Source organism: Microtus pennsylvanicus, chromosome 10 (genome assembly GCF_037038515.1).
Source record: "Microtus pennsylvanicus isolate mMicPen1 chromosome 10, mMicPen1.hap1, whole genome shotgun sequence".
In the NCBI taxonomy this organism is placed as follows: Eukaryota; Metazoa; Chordata; class Mammalia; order Rodentia; family Cricetidae; genus Microtus; species Microtus pennsylvanicus.
In genome coordinates this window covers 44,596,602-44,624,041 of record NC_134588.1, presented here as the reverse complement: position 1 = coordinate 44,624,041, position 27,440 = coordinate 44,596,602, and the positions used below count along the sequence as shown (strand labels likewise).

Below are 27,440 nucleotides of genomic sequence, written 5' to 3'. Positions count from 1 at the left end.
TTATTAAGTATTTTGTACCTTATCCATTGAAATTGTAAAAACTTGTTTTCTTGTACTTTAAGTCTTGTACTGTGTATATAGGTGTTTCCAGGATTTTTTAGTGGATAATGGGAATAAGCTGTTGCAGACATGTTTCCTCCTTCCTAGACCATTCAAGAATAGTTTAGTTTTTCTGGATGTAAGAGTTCACTTTAGTTCATTGAAAACAGTTATAACACCGGCAAATGATAGAAAAGCAACTTTAGATTTCTGATTTTAGAACTAGGAAATATTTTTTAATGCCCCCCTCAGAAGACTTTTTAAGACCTCTTTCTTAATGCTATTTCTGAAAGAGAAAACAAGTTCCTCCTTTGTTTTGACAGATTTTATCAATTCTCACTTCTTCCTTCATTGTATTGGTGACTATTACTAGTTGGCTATTGTGAAATGTGTAGATCCTATATAGTACTTTGCTTTGATTTTTCTGCTGGTTTCTTCCACCACACACATACCATATTGATTTAAAACTAATTGTTTATTTTTTAAAATACGTATATCTCCATGTCAGTAATTGCATTAAGCTCTCACTATTTACACTGTTTTCTATGCAGAATTTAATTTAGCACATGAGGGCTGTCTTGGAACTCAGCCAGATGTCTTCTTGAAGACTTACTATATATTACTGAAAGGGTAGTGTGTGTAGTAGAAGGGAGCTTCAAAGTTGGCAATAAGAAACTTGATTTGTAGGGCTAGGGTTCCAGCTCAGGGTAGTGCTCGCCTCCTTTGCCTAAGGCCCTAGGCTCAACCCCCAGCCAACTCTTAGAAAAGGTGGTGAAGGGAGAGGCTTACTTACTTGGTTTCTAGGTCTGACTCCAACTACAAGCAGATCTTGGGTGTTCTGAGTGTGTTTGTGTATTCATGTGTCTATATGCCAGTCCATTTGACCTGATGATTATTTGTAAAGATGGTAAGAGATAAATGACTTTAAAAAAAAGTTTAAAAAGCCAATTGTAAGCAGGAATGTATGTGAAGAAAGAAAAGAGAGATCCATTTATCTGTGGCTTATACCCTATCCTGGTGATAACTTTGACTAAAGTTTATTTTATTTATTTTTGTTTTGTTTTTTGAGACAGGGTAGTTTTGGAGCCTGTCCTGGAACTTGCTGTTCAGACCAGGCTGGCCTTGAACTCACAGAGATTCACCTGCCTGGCAAGGACTGGGATTAGAGGCAATGACTGAAGGTTAAATTTCTATATTTGATAGACAGTTGTAAGGATTGAACAGGAAGGGGAGGAATTGTAGATATACTGTGTTGATGATGCTTTTTTTTCTCAGAGGTGAGGGTTCTTCATCAGATTCTTAGTGGGAGCTACAGACAGAAAACATTAAGAGTGTTGTTGGGTTTGCAGGATTTTTTGTTAAGAAGTGGAGGGAGATAGTGGTGATTTCAGCACTGAGGAATGCTGAGGCAGGAATAGCTTCAGTTTGAACCACCATTATCCCTGCCCCCCTCCCAAGTTGAAGAGTGAACACTATAGTGTCCCAAAGACCATGCTACTGGGTTAATGTAGCCTTTTTCTTCCCTTGATTGTCCAGAAGTAGTAGACCCACCCTTGCTTTTCGTCTTTTAAGTGGTCTCACCAAATTGCTCAGATTTCTTTTGAACTCACTTCAGCCTGAGGACTGGGATTACAGGTCTGTCCAGTTTTGTGTACGAATTTTTCTTTTTAAAGATTTACTTTTATTCTGTATGATTGCTTTTGCCTACATGTAGATATGTGTACCATGTGCATGCTTAGTACTTAAGGAACTGAGGTTGGTTGTGAGCTACTTGTGGCTTCTTCGTTTCTGAGCTATTGTTTAAGCTCCCATAAATATGGTATATTGTGTATAGTTTTCTCTTAGTTTTGTTTGTTTATGCTTTGTTAGTTTTTAAAAAGGAGCCTCACTATGTACCCCTGGGTCCTGGCTGTTCTGGAACTCTGTAGAGCAGGCTGGCCTTGAATTCACAGAGATTCACCTGCCTCTGGGTTTATCAAATCCTGGGCTGGGGCTGTTAGTCATTGGGAGGCCTTAAAGGTGTGCATCACCACACCAGATTTAACTCTGTCAAGATCACAAAACTTCTCTGGCAGTGGTGGCTCACTTGGTGAACCATCTGATGAGCATTTGGGAGGTAGAGGGAGGCGGATCTCTGAGTTTGAGGCCAGCGTGGTCTACAGAGCAAATTCTAGGACAGCCACAGCAGTTATACAGAGAAACTCTTTCTAAAGAGGGAGAGGGATTGCAAAACATCTCTGGACATTGTAGGCTAGTCTGGATTACCTAGTAAAATTCTTTGTTAAAAAATTAAAGTAGAAGGGAAAAAAGTTTATAAAAGCCTGGGCTGGAGCTGTTTGTCATTGGGAGGTCTCTTGCCTTACGTGCATTGGGGTTCTGTCCCTGTAGCAGCACCACCAACACACGCCTAATGATTAAACAGCATTGCTTTAGTAGGTAGGCATCACAAAGTGTAAACATATACACGTGATACACGTACTCTAATGGAACTTCTTCCATTATTTCCACATTACTTTAAGACAGCAATTCTCAACCTGTGGGTCGCATATCAGAAATCCTGTATGTCAGATATTGCCATTCATAACAGTAGCAAAATTATAGTTAGGAAGTAGCAATGAAATAATTTTATGGTTGGGGGTTACCACATGTGAGAAACTGTATTAAAGGTCGCAGCATTAGGAAAAAGGTTTGAAACACCATTTCATAGATGTTTAGACCTATGGATTCATTTACTTAAAGTCACAATTTCAGTTTACCAACCATGAGAATTTTTTTCCTGCTTTTGCGAGCTTTGATAAACCTCAGATTTTTGTATTTTTGTTCTTCACTGTTTTGGTTTATTTTTTATGCTTCCTCTTATAAGCATGTGGGTTTTATCTGGCCTTTACAACTTGGAGCTCCTTTTGCTAAATGAACATTGTTGCTATTTTGAGACAGGATCTCAGTCAGTAGTTCATGTTGGTCTGGAACTTGTGTAGCCCAGGCTGGCCTCAAACTCAAGATCCTTGTTATTTTTAGCGATTTTTTAAAAAAGAATCCCTTCTTGCAGCAAATATTTATGCTAATGACATTGTTAACATGGTGTGGCGGTTAGGACAAGGACTGAATAATGCCCCTGAAGATTACCGTGAGACGAGTGAGTCCTTTATGTTATGTTGTTATGTTATTAAACATCTATTTCTTATTTATTAAGTGAAGTCAGTAATTGTATTTACTTCATGAAACTCTCAGAATTAAATGGGATTTCAGATAAAGTGGTAAGCAGTGTAAATAAATATTACCTATAACAATTGCCTATAACCCATGCTGGCTTCCGAACTTGAGATCCTTCTGACTCAGCCTCCTGAGTGCAGGGATTACAGGCCATATTTGGTTTACTTGGTAGCAGCATTATTCCCTAGACTGAGAGTAATACTGTCAAGAATGAAAGAAAAAGCCTACAAAATGACTTTTCTCTTTTGGATTTTTGTTCTTAACTGTTTCGGTTTATTTTTTATGCTTCCTCTTATAAGCATGTGGGTTTTATCTGGCCTTTACAACTTGGAGCTCCAAAAGCTTTTTCTTTTCAAAAGGGCTATTTTTCCCTTTAGTTTTTTTTTTTTTTTAATTCAAAGAATTTTTTTAGGTTCCATTGTTGGTGGTGGTTTTTCGAGATAGGGTTTGAGGTCCAGGCTGACCTCAGACTCAGGTCTACTTCCTCCTGCCTCACAAGTGCTGATATTAAAGGCACGAACCACTACGCCTGGCTTCGGTTATTCTCTTGTTACAAATACAACTTTCTACAAGGAACTCCATCTTTATTTAGCCCAGGTTGGCCTTAAACTTAATATTTAGCTAGAGCTGCTCTTAAACTCCTTTTCCTCCTTCCCCTCCCTCCCCTGCTCTTTGATTGTAGGTGTGAACCACTATGCTTGGCTTCTGAGTGTAGATTAATGTGTTGTTTGCTTCTTTTTGGCTTGCTTTGGAAAGAAAAGATGGATGGTAAAGGTTGTAATAATGGTTAGGGTATTGAAGCTGAACAAGGCTGTTAAAAGTATATTCATTATATCAGCTTAGGAGAATGAGGCAAATTCTGTTCCTTAGAGCATTAAAAATGCTTCTGGGGCTACTTAATATAAATTTATAAATAAGGAAACTGGATCTTCAGCTAAAGTGTTTAGCCTTAGTTCACCGTAGAACTGAAGCTGGGCTCTTTCCATTAGCATGGAAAGTTTGTCCTTGCTCCTATTTCAGTAACCAGTATTCCTGTTATCAGATTGTCTCCACCTTGTGGCAGCAGCATTTTACAAAGCTGAAAACTGCTTTTGAGGGAGAGGCGGGAAAGGGAGGAGAGGTGGTTTTTATTAGCATTTATCTAATTATTAATGTGAGTGAACCCTCTTTTTGTTTATTATTATTGTATATCTTTGGAGAAGTATCTGTATATCAGTTATTTGCCTATTTTAAAAAAATAGCTATTTATTTTATTACTTTCAGTTTTTGTTCTTTAATGTATCCTATATCCTAGACGTTAATCCCTTACCAGATACTTTCCAAATATTTTCTACATTTTGTAGGCTACTTTTTCATTCTTGACAGTATTCTTCTGTGATTTTGATACCCCACAGTATTGCAGAATCCAGTGTCAGAGATAGTTTGTGTATAGTAAGATTTGGGTCTAGCATCATTTGTCTGTGCGTGGGTACCTGAATCTTCTCAGTATTTGTTGAAAAGATTCATTTCTCCTTTCCCCATTTGAATAATCTTGGCTCCAAGGCTGTGAGCTATTTCTCCAACCCACATCATTTTGAGAAATGTAGGTTCATGCTAAATTTTAAACACAAATTCTTTTTTTCTTTTCTCAACATTATATTGATTATTCTAGGTTTCTTGAGATTCTGTATGAATTTTGAGATGGGCTTTTATGATTCTTTTTAATGATGTTTTTATTTATTCATTATATTTATTTATATGTATGTGTGTGAGCCTTTATGCAGGTGCTCTTTGAGGCCAGAGGTGTCAGATCCCTTGGAATTAGTGGTATAGGTGGTTGTGAACTGCCTGATGGTTCTGGGTACTGAGATCTGCCAGAGCAGTGAGTACTCTTGACTGCTAAGCCATCTCTCCAGTCCTGAGCTTTGTGATTATTTATTTATCTATCTGTTTATGTGTTTATTTTGGAGGGGAAGGTGCTCATTGAGGTCTTGAAAGATTGCATTGTATAGTGCCAGGGAATGGTGGCACACATCTTTAGTCCCAGGACTCGGGAGACAGAAGCAGAGGATCTATCTCTGTTAGTTCAAGGCCATCCTGGGCTACCTGAGATTGAATCTGTCTAAAAGAGAAACAGCTCACACAAAGGTGATCCCAGCACTTGCGATTCCAATACTAGGGAGGTGGAAACAGGAGTGGTATGGCTGGGCAAAGAGAGTATAAGGCTTGAGGAGACAGGAGCTCATTGCAGTCTGAGGCAGTCAGTCTGAGGATTTGGTCGAGGTAAGAGGTCATTTTAGTGACTGTGGCTGCATTGCTTCTCTGATCTCTCAGCTTTCACCCCCTAATATTGACTCTGGGTTTTTATTAAGAACATTTAGAATTCAGGCTACAGTGTTTTGTTTGTTTGTTTGTTCAGATAGGGTTTTTCTTTTTTTTTAAATTTATTTATTTATTAAAGATTTCTGTCTCTTCCCCGCCACCACCTCCCATTTCCCTCCCCTTCCCCAATCAAGTCCCCCTCCCTCATCAGCCCAAAGAGCAATCAGGGTTCCCTGCCCTGTGGGAAGTCCGAGGACCACCCACCTCCATCCAGGTCTAGTAAGGTGAGCATCCAAACTGCCTAGGCTCCCACAAAGCCAGTACGTGCAGTAGGATCAAAACCCATTGCCATTGTTCTTGAGTTCTCAGTAGTCCTCATTGTCCGCTATGTTCAGAGAGTCCGGTTTTATCCCAGGCTTTTTCAGACCCGGGCCAGCTGGCCTTGGTGAGTTCCCGAGAGAACATCCCCATTGTCTCAGTGTGTGGGTGCACCCCTCATGGTCCTGGGTTCCTTGCTCGTGCTCTCTCTCCTTCTGCTCCTGATTTGGACCTTGAGATTTCAGTCCTGTGCTCCAATGTGGGTCTCTGCCTCAGACAGACAGGGTTTTTCTATGTAGCTCTGGCTGTCTTAGAACTTGCTGTGTAGATCAGGCTGACCTCAAACTCAGAGATCCACCTGTCTATGCTTCTTGAGCGCTGGGATTAAAGGTATGCATTACCACTGCCCGGCTTATACTTTTTTTTTAAATTTTTTTTAGTGATTTTGAAAGTATTGATTTTTGTTAGTGTTGCTTAAATTTATTTCTGAGTAATGCACCATTTAAAATTGGAAAATGAAATGGGTCATTGGGTAATATTTGTTACTGTGAACATCAGTGTACCTATGCATTAAAATGTCTCTGATGATATTTTGTAATGTATCTTTGTGTCTGTGTTTCACTGCTGACTGGAATACAGTTTTCTGGTAGAAGACTATTATTTTTCTGTGCTTAAAATTCAACCCAGGGCCTTATATTTGCTTGGCGAGTGCCCTGGATTATTGTGCATGTGTGTGAGCCTGTGTATATGTGACTGTAATTGGAATTGTTTTATTTCCTTTTCATTTATTCTTAGTGTTTTGAATTTCTGTTCAACTGATTTTACCGGTTCAGTTTTTATAGTTCAGTGGAATTTTCACTTTTCTTCATATCAGATGATATCATCTGAACAGAATTACTTTCTGCTTTGGGTGCCTTTTATTTCTTGTCTCTTTAAATTTTTTTTTTGTCTGCTTGGTCTTAGAACATCTACTAGTATGTTTAGAATAGAAATTTGCAAAAACACCATTTCCTGTTTTACTTTTAGCATTAGCACCTACACAGCCACAAGTTTGGGAGCCCTTTATTATTTTCTTCCTCATTTCCTATATGGTATATATTTTAACCATCCTTGGTTTTCCCCTATCCAGCTGATTGTTGCTAATAGCTCTAATACCATCATTTTTGTCTACTGGAATGTTAATGTTTGACTGTTTTGATTAGGATTTCTGCCTTTCTTAAATTGTCTTCTACTTTTGCCAGAGGTGTTTGTTTTGTTTTGTCTAAACTGCCAGTCTCACCACATTATGTGCTACGGATCTTTCTTACATGTAGGTTCTCTAAAAGTGCTCTAGTTTACATTTTCAGCTTTGCTACCTGCTATTCTCCCTACCTCTTTTGATACGGTTCCTTTCCTTTTCTGTCTTTGCAGTAAGGTTGTCCTCAAACTTCTGATTTTCCTGCCTCAGCCTCACACACGCTGGGATGGAAACAATGCACTGTCATGCTGAGTTCTTGGCTCAGTTCATAATGAATGCCCTAGTATGCCCCACCTTGTCAGGTGCTGCTTTTGATTATTTTTGTCCTCTGGCCTTTCTTTCCTCACTAGTTACTTAGTTACCCTTCTCCAAGGAGGACTCCTTTCCTCTAGGGAGCTTTGTCAGATTTTTATTCCTCCCTTAATTTGTGCCCTTGTGTTATTTATCAAGTTGTGTGAAAGCATACTTTGGTGTTGTCCTGTCCTTTAGCCAGTAAGTGGACTGTGGGAGCTTGTCATTTCCTATCACAGTGTAAGCCTCTACTGAACGTTTACTCACCGTTCCTTATTATGACTCTGCTAAAAATATGGTTGGGTAAAGGGACCAAAAGAAAATTAGATTGCAACTGAGATAGCTAGTACTGACCATTGCAGGACCATTGTAGGTGTATCCTGAAACCACAGAGGAAGACAGAAGTGAGCCATCAATAAAGTGTCTTTGTGTAGAGGCTTAGCATTAGAGGAGATGAGATAGGATGGCAGAAGAGTGGGCTACTCTATAAAGACTGCCACCTTGTGTGGGTCTACATTTTAAATGAAACTTCCAAAGTCTTTATTATTTTTATTATCATTTATTTTCCTTTTAACACATAATATTAAAGGGTTTATCAGTTCTCTGAAAACAGGCTGGGTGGTGGAGGTACACACCTTTAATCCCAGCACTCAGGAGTCATATCTCTGTGTTTGAGGCCAGTTTGGTCTACAGAGTGAGTTCCAGGACAGCCAAGGTTACATAGAGACCCTGTCTTGGGAAAAGCAAAGAAAAAGACAATTTAATACTGGATAATAAAGATTTGGAAAGTCGACCTGAATACTTTCTTCTCTGTGTTCCATAATGTGTAAAAGAAATACAATAGTTAGGAATTCATGATACTGCTTAAGAAGTACAGCTAAGGGGCTGGAGAGATGGCTCAGCGGTTAAGAGCATTGCCTGCTCTTCTAAAGGTCCTGAGTTCAATTCCCAGCAACCACATGGTGGCTCACAACCATCTGTAATGAGGTCTGGTGCCCTCTTCTGGCCTGCAGGCATACATGCCAGATAGAATATTTACTGTATACATAATAAATAAATATTTTTTTAAAAGAAGTACAGCTAATGCAGTAGTAGTTCAGATGAGTGTTCCAGGTGTTAAGTACAATAAGCTTTTCAATAGAGAAGTGAAGAGCACCTTCTTTGTCTTTAGAAGTCTGCAGAGATTGGTGTCTGGCTTTACATTACCATGCTGAAGGTTGTATCTATGAGTGACAGTCACTGTAGGCAGGGTTACGATAGCAGTTGGATTGCTTACTTGGAAATTCTTATTCCCTGTGTAAATTTCTAAAACCTATCATCTGTATCTTGTAAGCAAACATTACTTTAATTAAGGAAGAAATTGTTTGCTCATTTGCATGTTATAAAATACAATGGAAGAAGTAAAGGAAAAATTTAGAGATGGGAGAATGGATTTGAAGTGATCTTTATTTTGCTCTATTCAGGAAGAAGGACACTAACCATGGAATAAAAATGATGAATGTCTTGTTAAAAATAGAGGAAGTTCTATGTTATTTTGTAGTACTTAAAAGAGTATATCTCAGACTATTGAAGGAAACTGTAAATGGGATAATGTAGAAATGATATTTCTGTTGTCTATTTCATAGTACAAAGCTAAAGAAAAGTAATCTTCTGCTGGATAGTTTTAAGTGCTATTAGTGGAGAATCAGTTATCATTGGTGTGTTAGTTTTCACAGGTGTTATAAAAAATAAACCCCAAGTATATACATATTACATTCTCTGAAAGATGTTACTTTGCTCAGAAAGAAGGCCTTTGCATATATAATAAAATTAACAATTTTGAAACAGTGGGCCTGGGAATGTCAGTACATGTTCTTAATAAGAATGGGCCGCTGAGAGATTAGAGCAACAGAAGAGAAAGCAGTGTGACCACAGAAACCAAGATTGAAATGATGTGGCCACACACCAAGGAATGCATTTACCCAAAGTTAAAAGCAATAGCAGATACTTCCATCAAGGCCCCACCTACCTCCTGATGCGCTTTATGCAACCCAAGATAGATATGAATGGGGCCAACACAAAATCAGAGATTTATAGATATAAATTTTAAAGCTCAGTTCTGCTGTTCTCCAGTGTGACTTTTGTAAGTGACAGTGTAAGCAGAGATTGCTTTTAAACGTTTCCTGGCCTCTCAGACCTGAATAATCTCACAGAAACTATATTAATTACAACACTGTTTGGCCAATGACTCTAGCGTATTCCTAGATAGCTCTTACATCTCAAATGAACCCATTTCTATCAATCTGTGTATTGCCATGAGGCTTTGGCCTACCGGTAAGGTTCCTAAGGTTCTGGTGTGTCCTTCGGCAGCTACATGACGGCTCCCTGACTCCACCTAAGTTTCTATATGTCTGTTCAGATTTCCTGCCTGACTTTGCTCTGCTAAGCCATTGGCCAAAGCAGCTTTATTCATTAACAAATGGTAATAAAACATATTCATAGCATACAGAGGGGAATCCCACATCAGACATTGTCAAAAAGATAATCATTCTTGTGAGAAAGAGTAACCCTGCCAACACCTTGGTTTGTAGAATTTCTGGCTTCCAGACCTATGTGTATGAGAATAAATTATTGTCTTAAAGCACTAAATGTGCAATAATGTCTTACAACAGCAGTCCTTCTTCCGAGTATAAATGAATGTTTCTAAATAACCTCATTTACTCAGGGTCTTTCTGTTTTAAAGGAAGTGTGATTTATTGCTTACCTGTAGTAATAAGGGCGGCGGGGCTGCGTCCCCAACACCCCAGCCGCCTGCTCGGCTAGCTTATGCCCCGAAATAATTACACAGACACTGTATTCATTTAAACACTGCTTTGCCCTTTAGCTCTGGCCCTTACTGGCTAATTCTGATATACCGATCAACCCATCTCTAATAATCTGTGAGCACCGGTCTTACCGGGAAGATTCTAGGTCGGAGCTTCATCGTTTGTGTCTGCCCGGGAGCGAGGCATGGCGACTCTCTGCAGAGGCATCTGCTCCCGAGAGGAGAGCTGTCGAGTCTGACCTCACTTCCTCTTCCTCCCGGCATTCTGTTCTGTTTACTCCTCCCACCTATCTCCTAACCAATGAGAGCCAAGCAGTTTCTTTTATTTTAACCAATGACCTTCCTCCATCACTTACCTACTGAAATGTAGTTTTATTTCAGGTGCTGTAAATAGATTTCACAATTTAAGCACCTGGCAAACATTTGTAGGCATAAATACATAAGAATTTAGCTCAAAATAGAATATAGTTTCTTTTTTGGTTTTTCGAAACAGGGTTTCTCTGTAGCTTTGAAGCCTGTCCTGGAACTAGCTCTTGTAGACCAGGCTGGCCTCGAACTCAGATCAGCCTACATCTGCCTCCCGAGTCTCCCTTGAGGCTGGTTTATTTGTAGTGTAACTAGAGGTTAAAGGTTATATGGTTCCTCCGTGCTGTTAGCCTAGTGTTCATTCTGTTGGGCAGCAATGTATCTTTCCTATATATATTCTAATGTTCCTAAAAGATTGAGTTTGGAGGTTGAATCATTAACCCAAGAAACATTTTAGAAGAATATCTAACGTGAAATATTAGCTATAATTGTCTCCAGTACATTTCTGTTCCCTTTAAGTTTCTAAATACTGCATTTAGTATTAAGCCACATACAGGCTGTTAACACAGAAGATGGATAAATCTGCCCTGACAACTTTTGTTTGTTATAGAGTAAGTCTCCAGTTAGCAGTCTTGAGTCCACCTACCAATTTATTTTTTTTTTTTTAAATCTTTATGGGCAGAGTCTCACAGGGCCCAGGCCAAATGTACAGTTTGCTGTGGAGTTCAAGGATGACCCTGTTGTGTTTTTTTTCCCTCTATTTCCTGAGTGCTGGGGGTACTGGTATGGGTCGGCAGTAGTGCTGGGGAATTGAACTCTGGGTTTTAATGAATTTTAAGTAAGCATTTTGTCAGGTGAGGTACATCCTGAGCCCCTCGATAAAACCACTAAACCTTTTGAAGAAGATTTAGTGTGGAGTTTTAATAAGTTGGGGGGGGGTGTTAAATAACATTTTCCTGATCTTTTGCATGTCAGAGGGTGAAGAAATAATACTTCTTTAAATTGAAATACATAGAAAAGATGCTGTCTTTTGGTTTTATGGAATGTGCCGGGCACTTTATATGAACACCTTATTAAACTTTGCCAACGACCTTACAAAACATTGATTCCTATAGATTATTCCCCCAAAGCTGTGGGTGTGGCTGTGGCAGAGAATACTTGCCTAGTATTTGGGAAACCCTGGATTCTACTTTTGATACCACTTTAAAGGAGGGCCTGTGTGTTTTGGACATTGAGATGTCCATCTGTGACAACCATAACTAGTAACTGCTAGAGGTGGGAGGCAAAGTCAAGAGCCTGTGCCTTCTGTCTGCTTCACATTTCATGTCATAAAGACCTCTCAAAAGGAGGCTCATTGTCCTTACTCTAGGATAGTTTTAGTTTAGTAGATTTAATTTTTGTTACAAGATCTTGAGAACAAGTATATATATGGCCCTGTCAGAATTCTATATATTAGAATCTTGAGGGTTGAGTAGGAAATTGTTGGGTTTTTTTTTCACATGAACTCTGGCTTCATGTGAAATTCTCCTGTAGGCTTGATTGAGGCTTTTTACACCCTTCAGTAGGAATTTTTAACTTGATAGATTACAAATGCCTGTATATTTTTCTGTTTGCCAGGTATTATAAAATGAACATTTATGTAGAAAAATGGTGTTAGTGGTTAGGTTCATCAACTATGCAAGATTAACCCATAATATAGTTGAATAAATACAAATCTAACTTTTCACTAAATGTGTTTTTAATTGGAAAACATTTAGTGAAATACTTAGTTTCTAAGGCAGTGTTTCTCAGTCTTCCTAATGCTATGACCCTTTAATACAGTTGGTCGTGTTGTGGTGACCCACAACCATAAAATTATTTTCGTTGCTACTTTATAACTAATTTTGCTACTGTTAGGAATTGTAATGTAAATATCTGTATTCTGATGGTCTTAGGTGTGACCCCTGTGAAAGGATCCTTAGATCAAGTGGTTGAGAGCTGTTGTTCTAAGGAAAAACATGGAAAGTTTTCATTTCTAATGTATTGTTGGACCTAGTGTGTGTTTATCTCCCACCCCCAGTTTAGGACCCAACTCAGAGCCCTATGTCTGTTGGGAAATTCCTCCCTTTCCTCTTCTCTCTTCTTCTATTTTGAGGCAGTCTCATTAATTTGTTCAGGCTGCTTTGAGCTTAATTCAGTAGCCTAGTGAGGCTTTGCATTCAAAATTCTCCTGCCTTTCAGGCTTCTTGGTAGCTTGGATTATACGTCTGTATTCAGCTATTAGATGTACATTTGTTCAGAAAACATAAGTGTTTTCAAAAATCTGTTACTGCTCTTAATGCCTGAACTAAAGGATAGTAGGAACTGTCTTCTGTGTAATGATATGACAGACTTTTCATATTGTATTCATATTACCTTGAAAGAAGATATAAGACTTGTAGAGTGGGGGCAGGTTAGTTTACAGCGATGCTCAGCTCCCTTTTGTTTCAAGTCTTCCCCCAAAGCAGTGCAGTGAGAACTGATAATTTGGTAGACAAAGAACAGGTCCAATTCCTTCCCTAGAAAAGGGCGAATGGTTTTGATCTCTAACATACAGATAGATTCTCAACGGAAGCAGAATGGATTCTTAATTTTTAGAATGTAATAGATGTTTCCAGGCAAGACAATTAGACAAGATTTAGGAATTATAATCACTCAAATGTGTGTAGTCTGGAGTTTCATCTCTAGAGAACTTTTTTGTTAAGGATAGATTTTTTTTTCTCAGAAATCCCTGGCTATGTAAAAATAAAAACATTTCTGTTTATTATTACATCTTTCTTTTCTCTGAGCCTCTTACCCTTTTCAGTACCCAGTTTCTTCATTTGATAAGATAATACATTGATTAAAAAATAACTTAGGGATGTTTTTTACACAGCTCTGGAGTGGTTAAGGTAATGCTGACATGTGTTGTTTTGGTAACAGCAGTAATTTCAGTGGCTGTCTCCCACACAGCCTGCTTCAATTTGGTTGCACTGTTACCTAATTCCTTGGTTTATTGTTCCTGTTTATTCAGGTAATGCATTTCAGTGAAGTTACACAGGGATAGGAGGTGTTTTTGTCAGTGGGTAGTTTTTCAAGTTACAGTAGAAGAGTCATTCCCCACCCCCAAGTATAATGTACTTTATTTTGTATTCAGTTACAGTAGAAGAGTCATTCCCCACCCCTCAAGTATAATGTACTTTATTTTGTATTCAGCCTACTTTGCAGCAGCCTAATTTCTAGTAGTCTGATTTCTTGACATTCCGAGGGAAAAGTTGATATTAACTTAAGTGATTTGAGAAATACTGCTTTTTTTTAAGTGGGGGTGATTTTTAGGTGGTTGGACTTTTAAATTTGCATGAATAGTGTCATTTTGTGCTACAGCTTTTATTTTAAGTGTGTTATAGACATGTATCAATATATGATATGGTTAGTGCCAATTAATGTATACATTTTTGGTTCTATATACCAAGTTAAAGAGTAACTTAAACTGCTGTGTACTTGTTTCATGTTGGTTGTACACCTGTGTGCAGGCCTAGTTATAACCCAGTCGTACTCAGCGCCAGCTCTACTTGATGAGCAGAGTGTAACAAGCAACTGCTGAGTCAGCTTTTGCTTGCAAAAACTGAACCCTCTGCAATTTCTTCCCTGACACGATGACATTGGGCCAGATAAATGCCTTTCTTAAACTCTTTCTACCAGGTATTTAGTGATAAGAACACAGATGTAAACATCAAATTAAATGTCTATCATACATTGGCAAACAGGGCCACCTCAAAAGGGAGGGATGAGAGATTATTAAGGAAGAATTGGTTCAAAGCAAGACCATTTAGTAGGGTAACATTAAATCCTATAGGCCCATGTCCAGCATCTAGGCATGTAGCATTGTTATTTGAGCTCCAAAGGTATTGGACAGGATAGGCTTTTCATTTGCATCCCATATGTCTGATTCTTGGGCATGAGCTTCACTTGAGCTACCTGTAGCATTCTTTTGTAGATGTTCCGTGTTCCTGGCAACTCGAGTATCCCAGGATTTTATACATTGCCCATTGTGTATGTGGCTGCCTGCATGGATTCTGATCCTCCATTCATTGATTGCTTGACCTTCTAGGCCTTTCTTTGAAATCCTAGTGGAAGTCTCCATGACCTGGTAGTTTGGTACAAAGGCACTGTGAGGTATCAGGTATGTCACCAGCTGTACTTGTATCTTGGTTGCATTAGACTAGTGTTCTCAACTTTCCTAATGCAGTTTCCTTTAATGTAGTTCCTTATATTGTAGTCACCCCCAACCATAATTTCTTCATAGCTGTAATTTTGCTACTGCTTTGAATTGTAATGTAAATATCTGTGTTTTCTGACAGTCTTAGATCCCTGTGAAAGGATCCTTTGACCCCCCTCCCCCCAAAGAAATTGTTACCCACAGGTTGAGACCCATTGCCTTAGACTACAAGTGGACTCAAGTACTAAGGCTTCTGAACCATGAAAATTAATTCTGTTGTTTTTCTTGTTGGAGTATGGCACTACAGAGTCTCCCCAAGGGAAAAACCTTTCAAAAGTTACAGTTTTGCATCCTGGAGCCTGCACTGAGTAGGTAGGCTTTGCCAGTTCCTGAGGTGCTCCTAAGGTTATCTTTTCTACTATTCCAGAGTAGCATGCTTGTGACTTAAAAGGATAAAATCTCAAACAAAACGCCCCATTTCTGTCCCTGCAGGTCTTGCTGTGTAGACCAGGCTGACTTCGAATTTGCTGCTGCCTCCCTCGCGCCCTTTATTTATTTATTTATTTGGAAAAAGAGTTCCACTGACTTGAAACTTGATGTGTAGACTAGGCTGGAGAGGTCCATCTGCCTCTGCCTCCCCAGCGGTGGGATTAAAGGTGTGCCCCACCACTGCCTGGTTTGTAATCTTGTTTTCTTTTTATTTATTTTGGTTTTTTCCAAATGAGCTTTCTCTGTGTAGCTCTGACTGTTCTGGAACTCATTCTGTAGACCAGGCTGGCCTTGAATTTGGAGATCTGCTTGTCTCTCTGTCTCCCAAGTGCTGGGATTAAACTTGTGCACCACCATCACCAACATAATCTTTTTTAAGTTTTAAGTCTATTGTGTGTGTTTGCATGTGTACATTGCCACTGTGGCAGGTGTGAAAAAGGACAAGCTGTGGAACTCACCTCTCCACTTTGTCCCAGGGGTTGAACTAGGTTGTCAGGCTTAGTGGCTGCCTACTGAATGTTTCCCTGGCTCCGAATTTGCAGTTTTTCTTCTCTGTGCTGGGATTGTAGGTAAGAGCCAGCCTGGCTCATGAGCCTTTCTTTTCCACATCTTTTATTCACTCATTTTCAGGGCAGACTGCATGTTTGACAAATCTTTTTCCTCTGCCTTTGGCTTCTGTCCTTATAAACTTAGCTAAAAGTGGCCAGCAGTGATAAATGCTGCTGTATGCTGTTGTGCCCTGAAAATTTCCCTGCTGTTGCAGGAGAGAGCTGCTTGTTGTTCCTGGCCATTTAGCCCCGAAATAGTCACACAGAAACTATATTAATTAAAACACTGCTTGGTCCATTAGCTCTAGCTTCTTATTGGCCAGCTCTTAATTTAACTCATTTCTATTAATCTGTGTATCGCCACATGGCAGTGGCTTACCGGCAAAGTTTCAGCATGTCTGACTATGGCAGCTCCATGGCAGCTCCCTGACTCTGCCTTCTTCTTCTCAGCATTCAGTTTCATCTCCCCCCCCCACCCTTTACCTAAGTTCTGCCCTATCAACAGGTCAAGGCAGCTTCTTTATTCATTAATGGTAATCACAGCACACAGGGGGGCTCCCACATCACCCTGCTAACTTAATTAGCTTGTCACTGTTAAACTTCACCTTTAATAAAGCATAAACATGCCGGGTGATGGTGGGGCACACTTTTGATCCCTGAACTCAGGAAGCAGAAGCAGGTGGATCTCTGAGTTCGAGGACAGATTGGTCAACATTGTACCAGGACAGCTCAACTCCCTCTGGTGTACATAGGGAATTCTAAGACAGACAGGGCTATACAGAGAAAACTAGCCTTGTCTGTCTGTCTATCTGGAAAAAGCAGTAAGTAAGTAAGTAAGTTTAAACGCAGAAACATTGTAGACAACATCCTGGTGAGAATGTAACATGAGTGGTCTCTAGTTTGAAACTTCATAAGCTTCACCTTTGCTCTTTGCATTCCTGTTGGTGTTAGGAACTTTTTAGTTCCTATCAAATAAGTAAATCTGCTTATATATTTTTCTTTGCTCATTGATGTACATGTTTCCTAAGTAGCTTCTCTAAACTTTTCCAGAATTCTCCCACAAACAAGTTCCAAGGTGCTAAGTAATCTTTTGACCAGGTCTTCTCACCACAATGACCTGCTTCCTTGGTACTAACTTTCTGTATTAGTTGTGTGTCACTGTGGCCTAAATATCTGTGAAAATGAAGCAGGAAGGATTTACTATTCGTGGTTGCAGAAGTGTGTCAGCTGTCATGGGTATGGCAGAGTAGAGCCATGCTTCCCATGACAGTTATGAACCAGAGACCATCTTTTCTTTAAGCCTTTATTCCTAGTTTCTTTGGCCTTCTGAGAGCTTCGAAAAGTGCAAGCCGTTTGTCCTCTCCTTAGTGTCCTGCAAATTATAGACTTTCTTTGCTTCCTTCATACCCCATGTCACAAAAAACCAAAAATAAATAAATAAAATTGAGAGCACTTGTGCTCCTTTTTGACAAAACCCATTTCTAGATAAAGATAAGTAACTTCAGAGAAAAATCCTGGCCTGTATTCTGTATTTGCTATTTCCCAAATATTCTCAGTTGGAGTAGGAAGGTCCTATATTTTATGACCGACTGCCCGTCCTCCCTCCCTTTTCTTTTCTTTTTCTTTCCCTCCCTCCCTTTTTTTGAGACAGGGTTTCTTTGTATAGCCCTGACTGTCCTGGAACTAGCTCTGTAGACAGGCTGGCCTTGAACTTAGAGATCTTCCTCCTGCCTCTGCCTCCATAGTACTGGGATTAAAGGTGTACTGAGGTATTACTGCTTTCTAAACCTTAAAGTTTGGACCCAGTTTGGGGAATACATATACATTAGAACCATAACACCTTCTTTACAAATACTAAATCTTTTTGTTTCCTTTTTATTCCTAGCAATGTCTCAGGCTGTGCAGACAAATGGAACTCAACCATTAAGCAAAACATGGGAACTCAGTTTGTACGAATTACAACGAACACCTCAGGTAATACAGACTACTGTAATTTTGGGAAATAGATTTGTGTAAACTGGGATACCTTTGTAGAAAATGAAAACTTAAAGAGAACTTAACAGCAATAAACTTATATAATAGTAGTCCTGAATCATGTGTTGGCTGACACTTTATCCATTCAACAAATGAGTTACGTACTTCCATACAAGCCTCTGCTAGGTACTAGGGGAATAGTAGTGAATAAAATATTATGTGGCCTTACCTACAGAATTTATAGAGACCAAATAACTCAATATTCATAAAATTACATATATGAGAAATTGAGTAAGGGGGAAAGTTTCCTTTTCAGTAAGGAAATAATGGGAAAAGTCGGGGGACGTTTGGAGAAGGTAAATGGGCCAGGAATGGGAGGAGTGTCAGCTTGGAAGTAAGCATGCTTAAAACTGTTCATTTTAGGATCACGAATTATAGGCTCAGTGTCCTTTATTTATGGCTAGAAACCAAATATGAGTGAGTACATCCCATGTTCCTCTTTTTGGGTCTGGCTTACCTCACTCAGGATAGTGTTTTCTATTTCTGTCCATTTGTATGCAAAATTCAAAAATCCTTGTTTTTTACTGCTGAGTAGTACTCTAATATGTATATATTCCATACTTTCTTCATCCATTCTTCCGTTGAAGGGCATCTCAGTTGTTTCCAGGTTCTGGCTATTACAAACAATGCTGCTATGAACATAGTTGAGCATATACTTTTGTTGTATGATAGGGCATCTCTTGGGTATATTCCCAAGAGTGGTATTGCTGGGTCCAGGGGTAGGTTGATCCCGAATTTCCTGAGAAATCACCACACTACACTGAGACAATGGGGATGTTCTATTGGGAACTCACCAAGGCCAGCTGGCCCAGGTCTGAAAAAGCATGGGATAAAACCGGACTTGCTGATCATAGCGGACAATGAGGACTACTAAGAACTCAAGAACAATGGCAATGGGTTTTGATCCTGCTGCACGTACTGGCTTTGTGGGAGCCTAGGCAGTTTGGATGCTCACCTTACTATACTAGACCTGGATGGAGGTGGGTGGTCCTTGGACTTCTACAGAGCAGGGAAACCTGATTGCTCTTTGGGCTGAGGAGGGAGGGGGTCTTGATTGGGGGAGGGGGAGGGAAATGGGAGGCTATGGCAGGGAGGAGGCAGAAATCTTTAATAAATAAATAAATAAATAAATAAATAAAATCTGTTCATTTTAAGTTTGCCCACGGACCGGACAGGCAGGGATGCCTAACTGGAGTCTGGGGGAGAATGGAAAAATTTAGGGATTGTCAGTACATTTGTGGGTATGAGAACCAAGAGAGAGGAATAAAATCTGTAATTTGATCCAGAGGCTTTCACTGTTTAGAAATTAGGTAATGGGTGAAGATCCAGTAAAGGAGACTGAAGAGCATTCAAAAGAAAAGGAAGGAAAATGGGAACTTGACAGAAAGAGTTCAATATCTTAAAATTTTTTGAGACAATCTTATATATTCCAGCGTGGCCTCAAACTCACTTGGTAGCTGAGGATGACCTTGAACCTTCTGACTACCCTGCCTCCACCTCCCAGATGCTTAAATTACAGTCATGGTCCATTGTTTCATTTGTCACCCTTTTGGTATTAAGGGCTGTTAAAATATTGCAGAGGTGGTGGGGTTCAAGAGCCTGGAGGAATATTTTAGCTAAGACAAAATGGCTGTGAGTTGGCCGTGGTGGTGACTTGGGTGATGGTCATAGATGTTCATTTTTATGATTTTCCAGTACTTGTGTGTGTTTTTATTTATCAATAATTAAGAAGAGATTAAGTAGTCACTCTTTTACAGGAGGCAATAACAGATGGCTTGGAAATTGTGGTCTCACCTAGAAGTCTACACAGTGAATTAATGTGCCCAATTTGTTTGGATATGTTGAAGAACACCATGACTACAAAGGAGTGTTTGCATCGGTTCTGTGCGGATTGCATTATCACAGCCCTTAGAAGTGGGTATGTTGGAATGAATCATTACTGGATCTCAGCTTGTAGTACAGCAGCGCTTTCTGGAATTTAGGGACTACGTTGCCTATAAGTATGTGGGAACAGGACCTTTTAAAAAGTGTGAAGTCTAGATTTTATTTTTATTTTTTTTAAAGTTTAAGTTCCATTTTATTTTTCCAAGGTGTTTTCTTCTATCTTTATGAAGCCACTTTACATGGGCTTTGGTGGAGGTCGTGGTGCAGCACCAGCAGGTCTAAATCGTGGTTGGGGTGTTCGGTCCTTCCTAGCTTCCCGTGATCGATTCCTGACTACCTTGCTATGAATAGCACAGCTCACACAGTAATGCAGCTTGACATAGAGTTTGGGGAGCACATAGGCGTCGAAGACACTCGCTTCGGATATATCCCTGACGGCAGCCGCCTCTACGACGAACTTCTTAATGGCCTTGTCCTTGGGCACACAGCGGGCGCAGTTAGTACAGCCAATTGGCTGCACATGGCCGCGGCCCTTTTTGGCACGACCGTTGTTTCTACTTTTTTGGTTATCTTGGAGCCAAGTCCCAAAAGAGTGAAGTCTAAATTTTAATTTGGAGTTTTTTCTTTTTTGTTTGTTTGTTTGTTTTTGGGTTTTAGAGACTGAGTTTCTCTGTGTTACAGTCCTGGCTGTCCTGGGCTTGCTTTGTAGACTAAGCTGGCCTTGAACTCACAGAGATCTGCCTGCCTCTGCCTCCCCAGTGTGGGTCTAAAAGCGTGTGCAACCACCGCCTGGTTTGTTTCTTTGTTTTAAGCTAGGTTTTTAAAAAACAAAAACGAAAACATTGTACCCAGGCTAGTCTGGAACTTGCCACGTGGTTCAGATTTGCCTTGGGTTCCTATGCAATTTCCTGCTTCAGCCTCCCAAGTGCTGAACTTGCATGAGTGAGCCCCAATACCCTGCCCTCAGCCCCTCCCCCACAAGTATATCAGCTAAGGTTTTTGAAATCCTGATTAACCTGTTTTATTTAATTTTCACAGAGAGTTTAGCTAACTATTTTTATATTTTTGTGATAGTAAAGATAACTTAACTTTAGAAATTGGATATTTTTGTTTTTAGCCCAATGGTCATATTTACATTTTCTTTCTTTTCTTTTAATTTAGCAACAAAGAATGCCCTACCTGTCGGAAAAAATTAGTTTCTAAGAGATCACTAAGGCCAGACCCAAATTTTGATGCACTCATCAGCAAAATTTATCCAAGTCGTGATGAGTATGAAGCTCATCAAGAGAGAGTGTTAGCCAGGATCAACAAGCACAATAACCAGCAGGCACTCAGCCACAGCATTGAGGAAGGGCTGAAGATACAGGCCATGAACAGGTACGCGGAAGAAGAGGAGAGGTGGGACATGTCCAGATACTTAGGGAATCCTGACTTTACCTTTTCTTTAAGTTTAACACAGTGGTGAGTAGTTTGTTCAGTGCACCATCTTTTCTTAGAGGGGTGATGCACACTTCCAGGGTGTTGCATCTAAAATAATAGAAAGAACCCACAGTGGAAGGAGAGAAGCAACTTTGTCCTTTGACTTATATACTTGCTGAACCCATGTGCTCGCCCCCCCCAATAATAATAAATATAAAACATCTCTTCTGCATAGAGTAAATATATCGAGAGGATTGTTTCTGGTTTGAGTCTCCTTTAGTGAGCTGTTCATTCTTACCCTGTCGTAATGTCCTTGTGAAAATTAGTAGTGATGTTTGTGTTTATTATGCATTATGATGGTTGATAGAGTTGAAGACTTCATTGTACCTAGCAGCAGTTAATACAGTCTATTTCTCTTTCCTCTTTTAATAGTTTTCTTAGGATTTCAGGAGAGTGCTTATTTCGCCTTTTTTGTTGTCATTAACTATTCCTTCAAAGTTAATAAAGTTTCATTTCTCTAATTCTTACAAGTGGAATTGCTACCATCATTCATTGTTCAACTTTCAGTACAGTAGCTTGGTCTACAGATGACTATCTAATTTCAGGCTTTAATGACCATCCATACATACTCACACTAGACTATTGAATTTTAGACTGAATTCATTTCCTCTTGAGTAGCCAAGAGGTTGTTCTTGGTTTACTTGGAACTTGCTATGTAGACTAGGCTGGTCTTAAATCAGAGATTAGCCTGCTTCTGCCCTCTGAGTATCAGGACTAACAGTATATTCAACCATGCTTGGTCTCCTCTTAGATCTAAAAGGCGTTTCAGAATTAGCATATTCAGTGTGAAGACTTTCTAGCGCACTGTGCTTATTCTTGTTTCTGTTTTTATTTATCTCCTAGTTTACTAATCAGTTTTCAGGGATGATCATCATTTTCCAAATAAGATGCCAGTAAAAGGCTTGTTTGTTTAATGGCTGTCACTTGGCTGTATTGCAGAGTGACTTCAGGTTCATCCCAGATCAAGTCATTGCAGCCTCCACATAACTGTTTTTAGGTTCTGGGTGATTTGGAAGTACATTGATCAAAACCCCTTCTGCTGTAAAAGTTAAAAGATGAGTTCTATTCTGTGCGTTACAACTGTATTTCAGAAAGAAGATTCAGTGTTACTTATTTTTAGAGCACTACACAATGCTGAGTTGGAAAGACTGAGTAGTTACTCACTTTAGTCTCATGAGAAACACATTTATCCTAGGTTAAAAAGAAATATTTTTATAGTCTGTGGCTTCTGCTCCCAGAGTGCTGGGATTAAAGGTGTGCACAAATGTGTCTAGTGTGTTTAAATCTTTTATATGTGTTTATGGTGAGCTTTCTAGATCATTGAGGGACATGTGGAAAACAATGACAAGATTTTTCACCAAATTCACTAGTCAAATTTTATCCCTTGTACTTTTTTAAGTTTTAGAATTCAGAAGTTCAGGCCTGGAGAGGTGGTTCTTCCAAAGGACTGGGTTTAGTTCCTAGTATATGGCAGCTCACAACCATATAGCTTCAGTCCCAGGGGAGCCAACACCCTCTTCTGCCTCTGCAGGCAACACACACACACACGGTGTGCAGACACATGTAGGCCAAACATTTATACATATAAAATGAAAATAAAGATTAAAAAGCAAACAAACAAAATTCTAATGTTCAGTATAAAACTTGGCTTCAAGTTTGATGCTTTAAAGACCCTAATGTAAATCTTCTTTCTTTTCCTCCTTCTTAATCAGATTACAGCGAGGCAAGAAGCAACAGATTGAAAACGGCAGTGGAGCAGAAGATAATGGTGACAGTTCACACTGTAGTAATGCATCCACACATAGCAATCAGGAAGCAGGACCTAGTAACAAACGGACCAAAACATCTGATGACTCTGGGCTTGAACTTGATAATAACAATGCAACAGTGGCCATTGATCCAGTAATGGATGGTGCTAGTGAAATCGAACTAGTATTCAGGCCCCACCCAACACTGATGGAAAAGGATGACAGTGCACAGACAAGGTAATGTGTGAATTTGTTTCAGATTACTTGGTTTCAGAATGTTTAATGTGGAATTTAATTGGAAAGTTTGTATTTGAAATAAAATCAGCACTTGTCATCCTAGTTTTAGAGTTCAGTTTGAATGTACTGCTGCCTAGATTGCTTGTTTCCTTTCTCTTCCTCCCTTCTCTCCCCTCCCCTTCTTCCCTTCCTTTCCTTTTCCTTTTTTCTTTGTTTTCTTCCCAAGACAAGAAGCCCTTCACAAAGGATCAGCCCTCATAGGTGATGAAGAAAAAGGCAATCCAGAATAGGCTCTGTATTTCACAGTGGCAAGGTTGAATTTCCACACCGGTCACATGGTGCCTGCCAGCAAGTGCAAATAAGCACCAAATATTGTTGTATGAGTAATTGAACAGTGTATCATGCTTTTAAAATCCCAAGATCAGCTAGGGGGTGGTGACACACGCCTTTAATTTCAACAGTCATGAGACAGACCAGCCTGGTCTACAGAATGAGTTCCAGGACAGCCAGAGCTACACAGAGAAACCTAGTCTTAAGAAATGAATGAATGGGCCGGGCGGTGGTGGCTCACGCCTTTAATCCCAGCACTCGGGAGGCAGAGGCAGGTGGATCTCTGTGAGTTCGAGACCAGCCTGGTCTACAAGAGCTAGTTCCAGGACAGGCTCCAAAACCACAGAGAAACCCTGTCTTGAAAAAACCAAAAAAAAAAAAAAAAAAAAAAAAAGAAATGAACGAATGAATGGTCCCAAGATCAGCACCCGTGTTCCGCTTCAGTCTTCAAAACCAGAAATGCCAATTCTGAAGACAATTTGCTCTTATTCTTAGTGTGTCTCTTGCTGTGGTCAATAGATTCTAGTAATTGAGGTGGAAAGATGTGCTGGGTTTTTTTTTTTGTTGTTGTTGCTATTACTGGTTTTTAAAATTTGTACACTGTGTGTGTATATATATGTGTGTGTATGTATGTATGTATACATACATATATATAGTTTTGTGTCATCTGTTAATGAAGGTAGGGTGTTGAGCCTTTATGGTCTGTCATTGCTTCTTATAGAGAAGTAAATTTCTAATTTTCAACGGTCGGGACATATATGTTTTACATAACTTTATAGCTCTATAATTTAGGAATTTTTTTATATACTCTTAAAAATGAAATGTTCAATGCTTTGTTCTTTTAGATACATAAAGACTTCAGGCAATGCTACTGTTGATCATTTATCCAAGTATCTGGCTGTGAGGTTAGCTTTGGAAGAACTTAGAAGCAAAGGAGAATCAAACCAGATGAACCTTGATACGGCCAGTGAGAAGCAGTACACCATTTATATAGCGACAGCCAGTGGCCAGTTCACTGTGAGTATTTGCATCATGACTGTTGACAGTGTGAGCTCCTTGTCACTGGCAAGTAGTGGTGCGGGGCCTGTAAGAGTAAGACCTCCGAGACCGACCGAGGGCTTTGTGATGCCTTGGTTCTGTTGCAGGCAAGGTTCTTGGTCTTTGTCAGTTTAGTCTCACTATTCCTGAGCACCATGCATTTTCATAACTGTGCTTTTCTCTTCGTTTCAGGTATTAAATGGCTCCTTTTCTTTGGAATTGGTCAGTGAGAAATACTGGAAGGTGAACAAACCCATGGAACTTTATTATGCACCCACCAAGGAGCACAAATAAGCTTTTAAAAATCAATTCTGAGACTGAACTTTTTATAGCCTATTTCTTTAATATAAAGACGCACCATCATTACTTTCACGGACAGATCTGGGATATGTTCAGTTTTCCTTCTGAGCCAGACTTGTTTACACTATGAGGTTCATTTTCCCTTATTTAAGAAGACTCTAGTAATTCAGTCTCCCTGCCCCTTAATAGTATAAATAAGTTATATTCCACAGAACGTTTGGTTCCTTTCAGGAGGACACTTTGACCTAGGAGTTTTTTGTAGGTCTGTATTTTTTTCCTTTTCTTCCCCCTTCCAGTTTTTGATCTTTTGAGACAAGGTCTCATTAGCCCTGGCTAGCCTGGAACTTGATGAGTAGTCCAGGGTGGCCTTGAATTTGGCCCACTCCTGCCCAAATACTGGGATTGTAGGCGTGATTACCACACCTGGCTTAAGATTCAGCTGGCCATCAGCCATCCTTTTCCCTTTCAAAAGTTTTGTAGCCTAAAGAATGTTAGACAATATGTATTCTGACTTTTTCCCTTGGAGTCTTGTATATTTATAGTTTTCTATATAAACTAGTATCTTCACGAAGACCGAGGCTCAAATTTACTGTGCTTAAACAATTCTCATAGGATTATTATTTTCATGGTATTTTCTTACATAGTATCTCATTTAAAAAGAAGTTCTTTATGAACTTGGTGTCCATTGTCATGCAATGTTTTTGGTTTTTTGTCTCCCCCACCCCTTATGTGTTTTCTATAAGTTTAGAATTTCTGGTCATGGGAAGAGAATCAACAGAGTTCTTTGAGAACATGGTTCTTTTACAGATTTCACCGAAGAAAGAAAAATTTAAATTCGTCATAAAATGTATTCCTCAGTTGTACATTTAAGAGTTCTTTTCTTCTATATTACTTTTACTGTTCAGTTTCTTTATTATAAATGTTTGATGCTTTTCCCTATTAAAATACCAGAGATATGGAGATATTTTGCACTTTAGACTTGATGAAAAGTACAAGATATGTTCAAAGCGTCCTCTAATTCTTTTCTTATTACTTCAAGAATAACATGACACATAGAGCTAAAAATGAAACAGAAAGGTTGCTTCTGTTTGAAGAATTTTTTTATTTTGAGCTGCCCTGTGTTTATAAACTTAGGGCTCTGCTGATTACACTCTGTAGAAGCAGGCTAACCAAGTGCGATCATTGCTTCCATACTGAGACAGTTCTGTAGAACGTCAGCCAGTTGGTAGTCATTCTCATATTCTTAGTTTTGTATTGAGACAGTGTTGATAGTTTGGGAGCCACAAGGCTTTATGCTGACCAGGCAGAAATAATATTGACTTAAGTTTTATTTTTCACTTCTGTCCTGATTCTCTATATGTCTCCAAGTTTATATTCTCACAGTATTTACAGAAGACATGTTTGCATTGAAAAATTTAACCCTTACAAAAGGGTTTTGATAGGAGGAAGTAGACCTCCAAATATCATTGTAACTAAGTCTGTCCAATCATTATAAATATTTATCTGTCTGTGTTGACAGATTGGGGCCAGCTTGATGTTTTAACTTGAGCCAAGTATGAAAACTTAAAGGCTTACTCAATTTTTTACCATTTTACTGAAAAAATTTGAAATCTGTTTTTACAGTTTTTTTGGTAATCTGTGCCATAAGATTTGAAAACCACCAAAATTATAAGAACTTTTATATTCAATTCCTCTTCTGGGGTAATGTTAAGTTGTATAGATTATTATGCATGTTTGCTGGATATAACCCTTGTTTTGTGATGTAATTGCTTAGATTTTGTTGTTAACAGATTAGTGGTTGTATTAAATAAATTCTCAATGTGGTTATTAATTGAAATTTTATCTTTAAACAGAAAGTTATTTGTGATGGAGTTTGTGCTTAGAGAATGTATGTGTTTTTATCTGTCAGTGTGGAAGCACATAAACTTTGCATCATTTAGTGAAGTTAGTACATGTGTACTCCTTTGTCAAATACATAGGTAATGGTAGAACATTGAGTGCATTGTGTATGCAGTGTGTGTGTGCATGCTTGTTGCGTGGGGGGTGGAGTCTAGATTTGGGAGAAGAAATACTGTTGGCTGCAATTAACCAACCTTGGTTTCACAGGATTTTGCAGCTCACTCCAATAATCACGGATATAACCAAATCTACAGATGACACTGGTTGGGCAGGATTGGTTAGCTGTTGTTGCTCAGCTCTCCTTGAACTCCAGGGCTCAAATTAGTCTCCTGCTTCAGTCTCTTGAGTAATGGGACGATAAGTGCAGACATTACTCATTTTAACCGTTTTTCCTCTTGGGAGTGGGTTGGAGTTTAATGGTTGTATGTACAGATACACTGTTATGTACATTTATACTGTTAACTTAGAATTACTTGTATTTCCAAAACTTTTTATCTTTCCAAACAAACTATACATACAAATAATTTTTATAAACTCCTCTGCCCATCTCTTGATCACTTCTTTTCTAGGGTTTGGTTTATTTGTTTGTTTGTTTGTTTTTAGAATTTGACTGTTTTGTGTACATCATAGAAATATAATTTATGGTGTTTTCAGAATCCTTCAAATTATGAGGATAGAACAATTTGAATTTTTAGTACTGAATGGCATATGTATACACATTTTGCATATT

The 27,440-nt window shown here is 39.1% G+C and overlaps 1 protein-coding gene and 1 pseudogene across 1 annotated transcript in view; one reads left to right on the top strand and one right to left on the bottom strand.

Annotated features, from left to right (window-relative positions):
* Positions 1-26,755, top strand: part of Rnf2 (ring finger protein 2) — a 32,449-nt gene extending 5,694 nt beyond the window's left edge. The window contains exons 2-7 of the mRNA XM_075988215.1: positions 17,647-17,735; positions 19,553-19,713; positions 20,841-21,056; positions 22,871-23,143; positions 24,319-24,490; positions 24,704-26,755. Of these exons, the coding sequence (XP_075844330.1) occupies positions 17,649-17,735; positions 19,553-19,713; positions 20,841-21,056; positions 22,871-23,143; positions 24,319-24,490; positions 24,704-24,805 (1,011 nt within the window). The 5' untranslated portion in view covers positions 17,647-17,648 and the 3' untranslated portion in view covers positions 24,806-26,755. The remainder of the gene's footprint in view (positions 1-17,646; positions 17,736-19,552; positions 19,714-20,840; positions 21,057-22,870; positions 23,144-24,318; positions 24,491-24,703) is intronic.
* Positions 19,837-20,307, bottom strand: LOC142859180 (small ribosomal subunit protein eS26 pseudogene; annotated as a pseudogene).
* Positions 26,756-27,440: the final 685 nt, after the last annotated feature.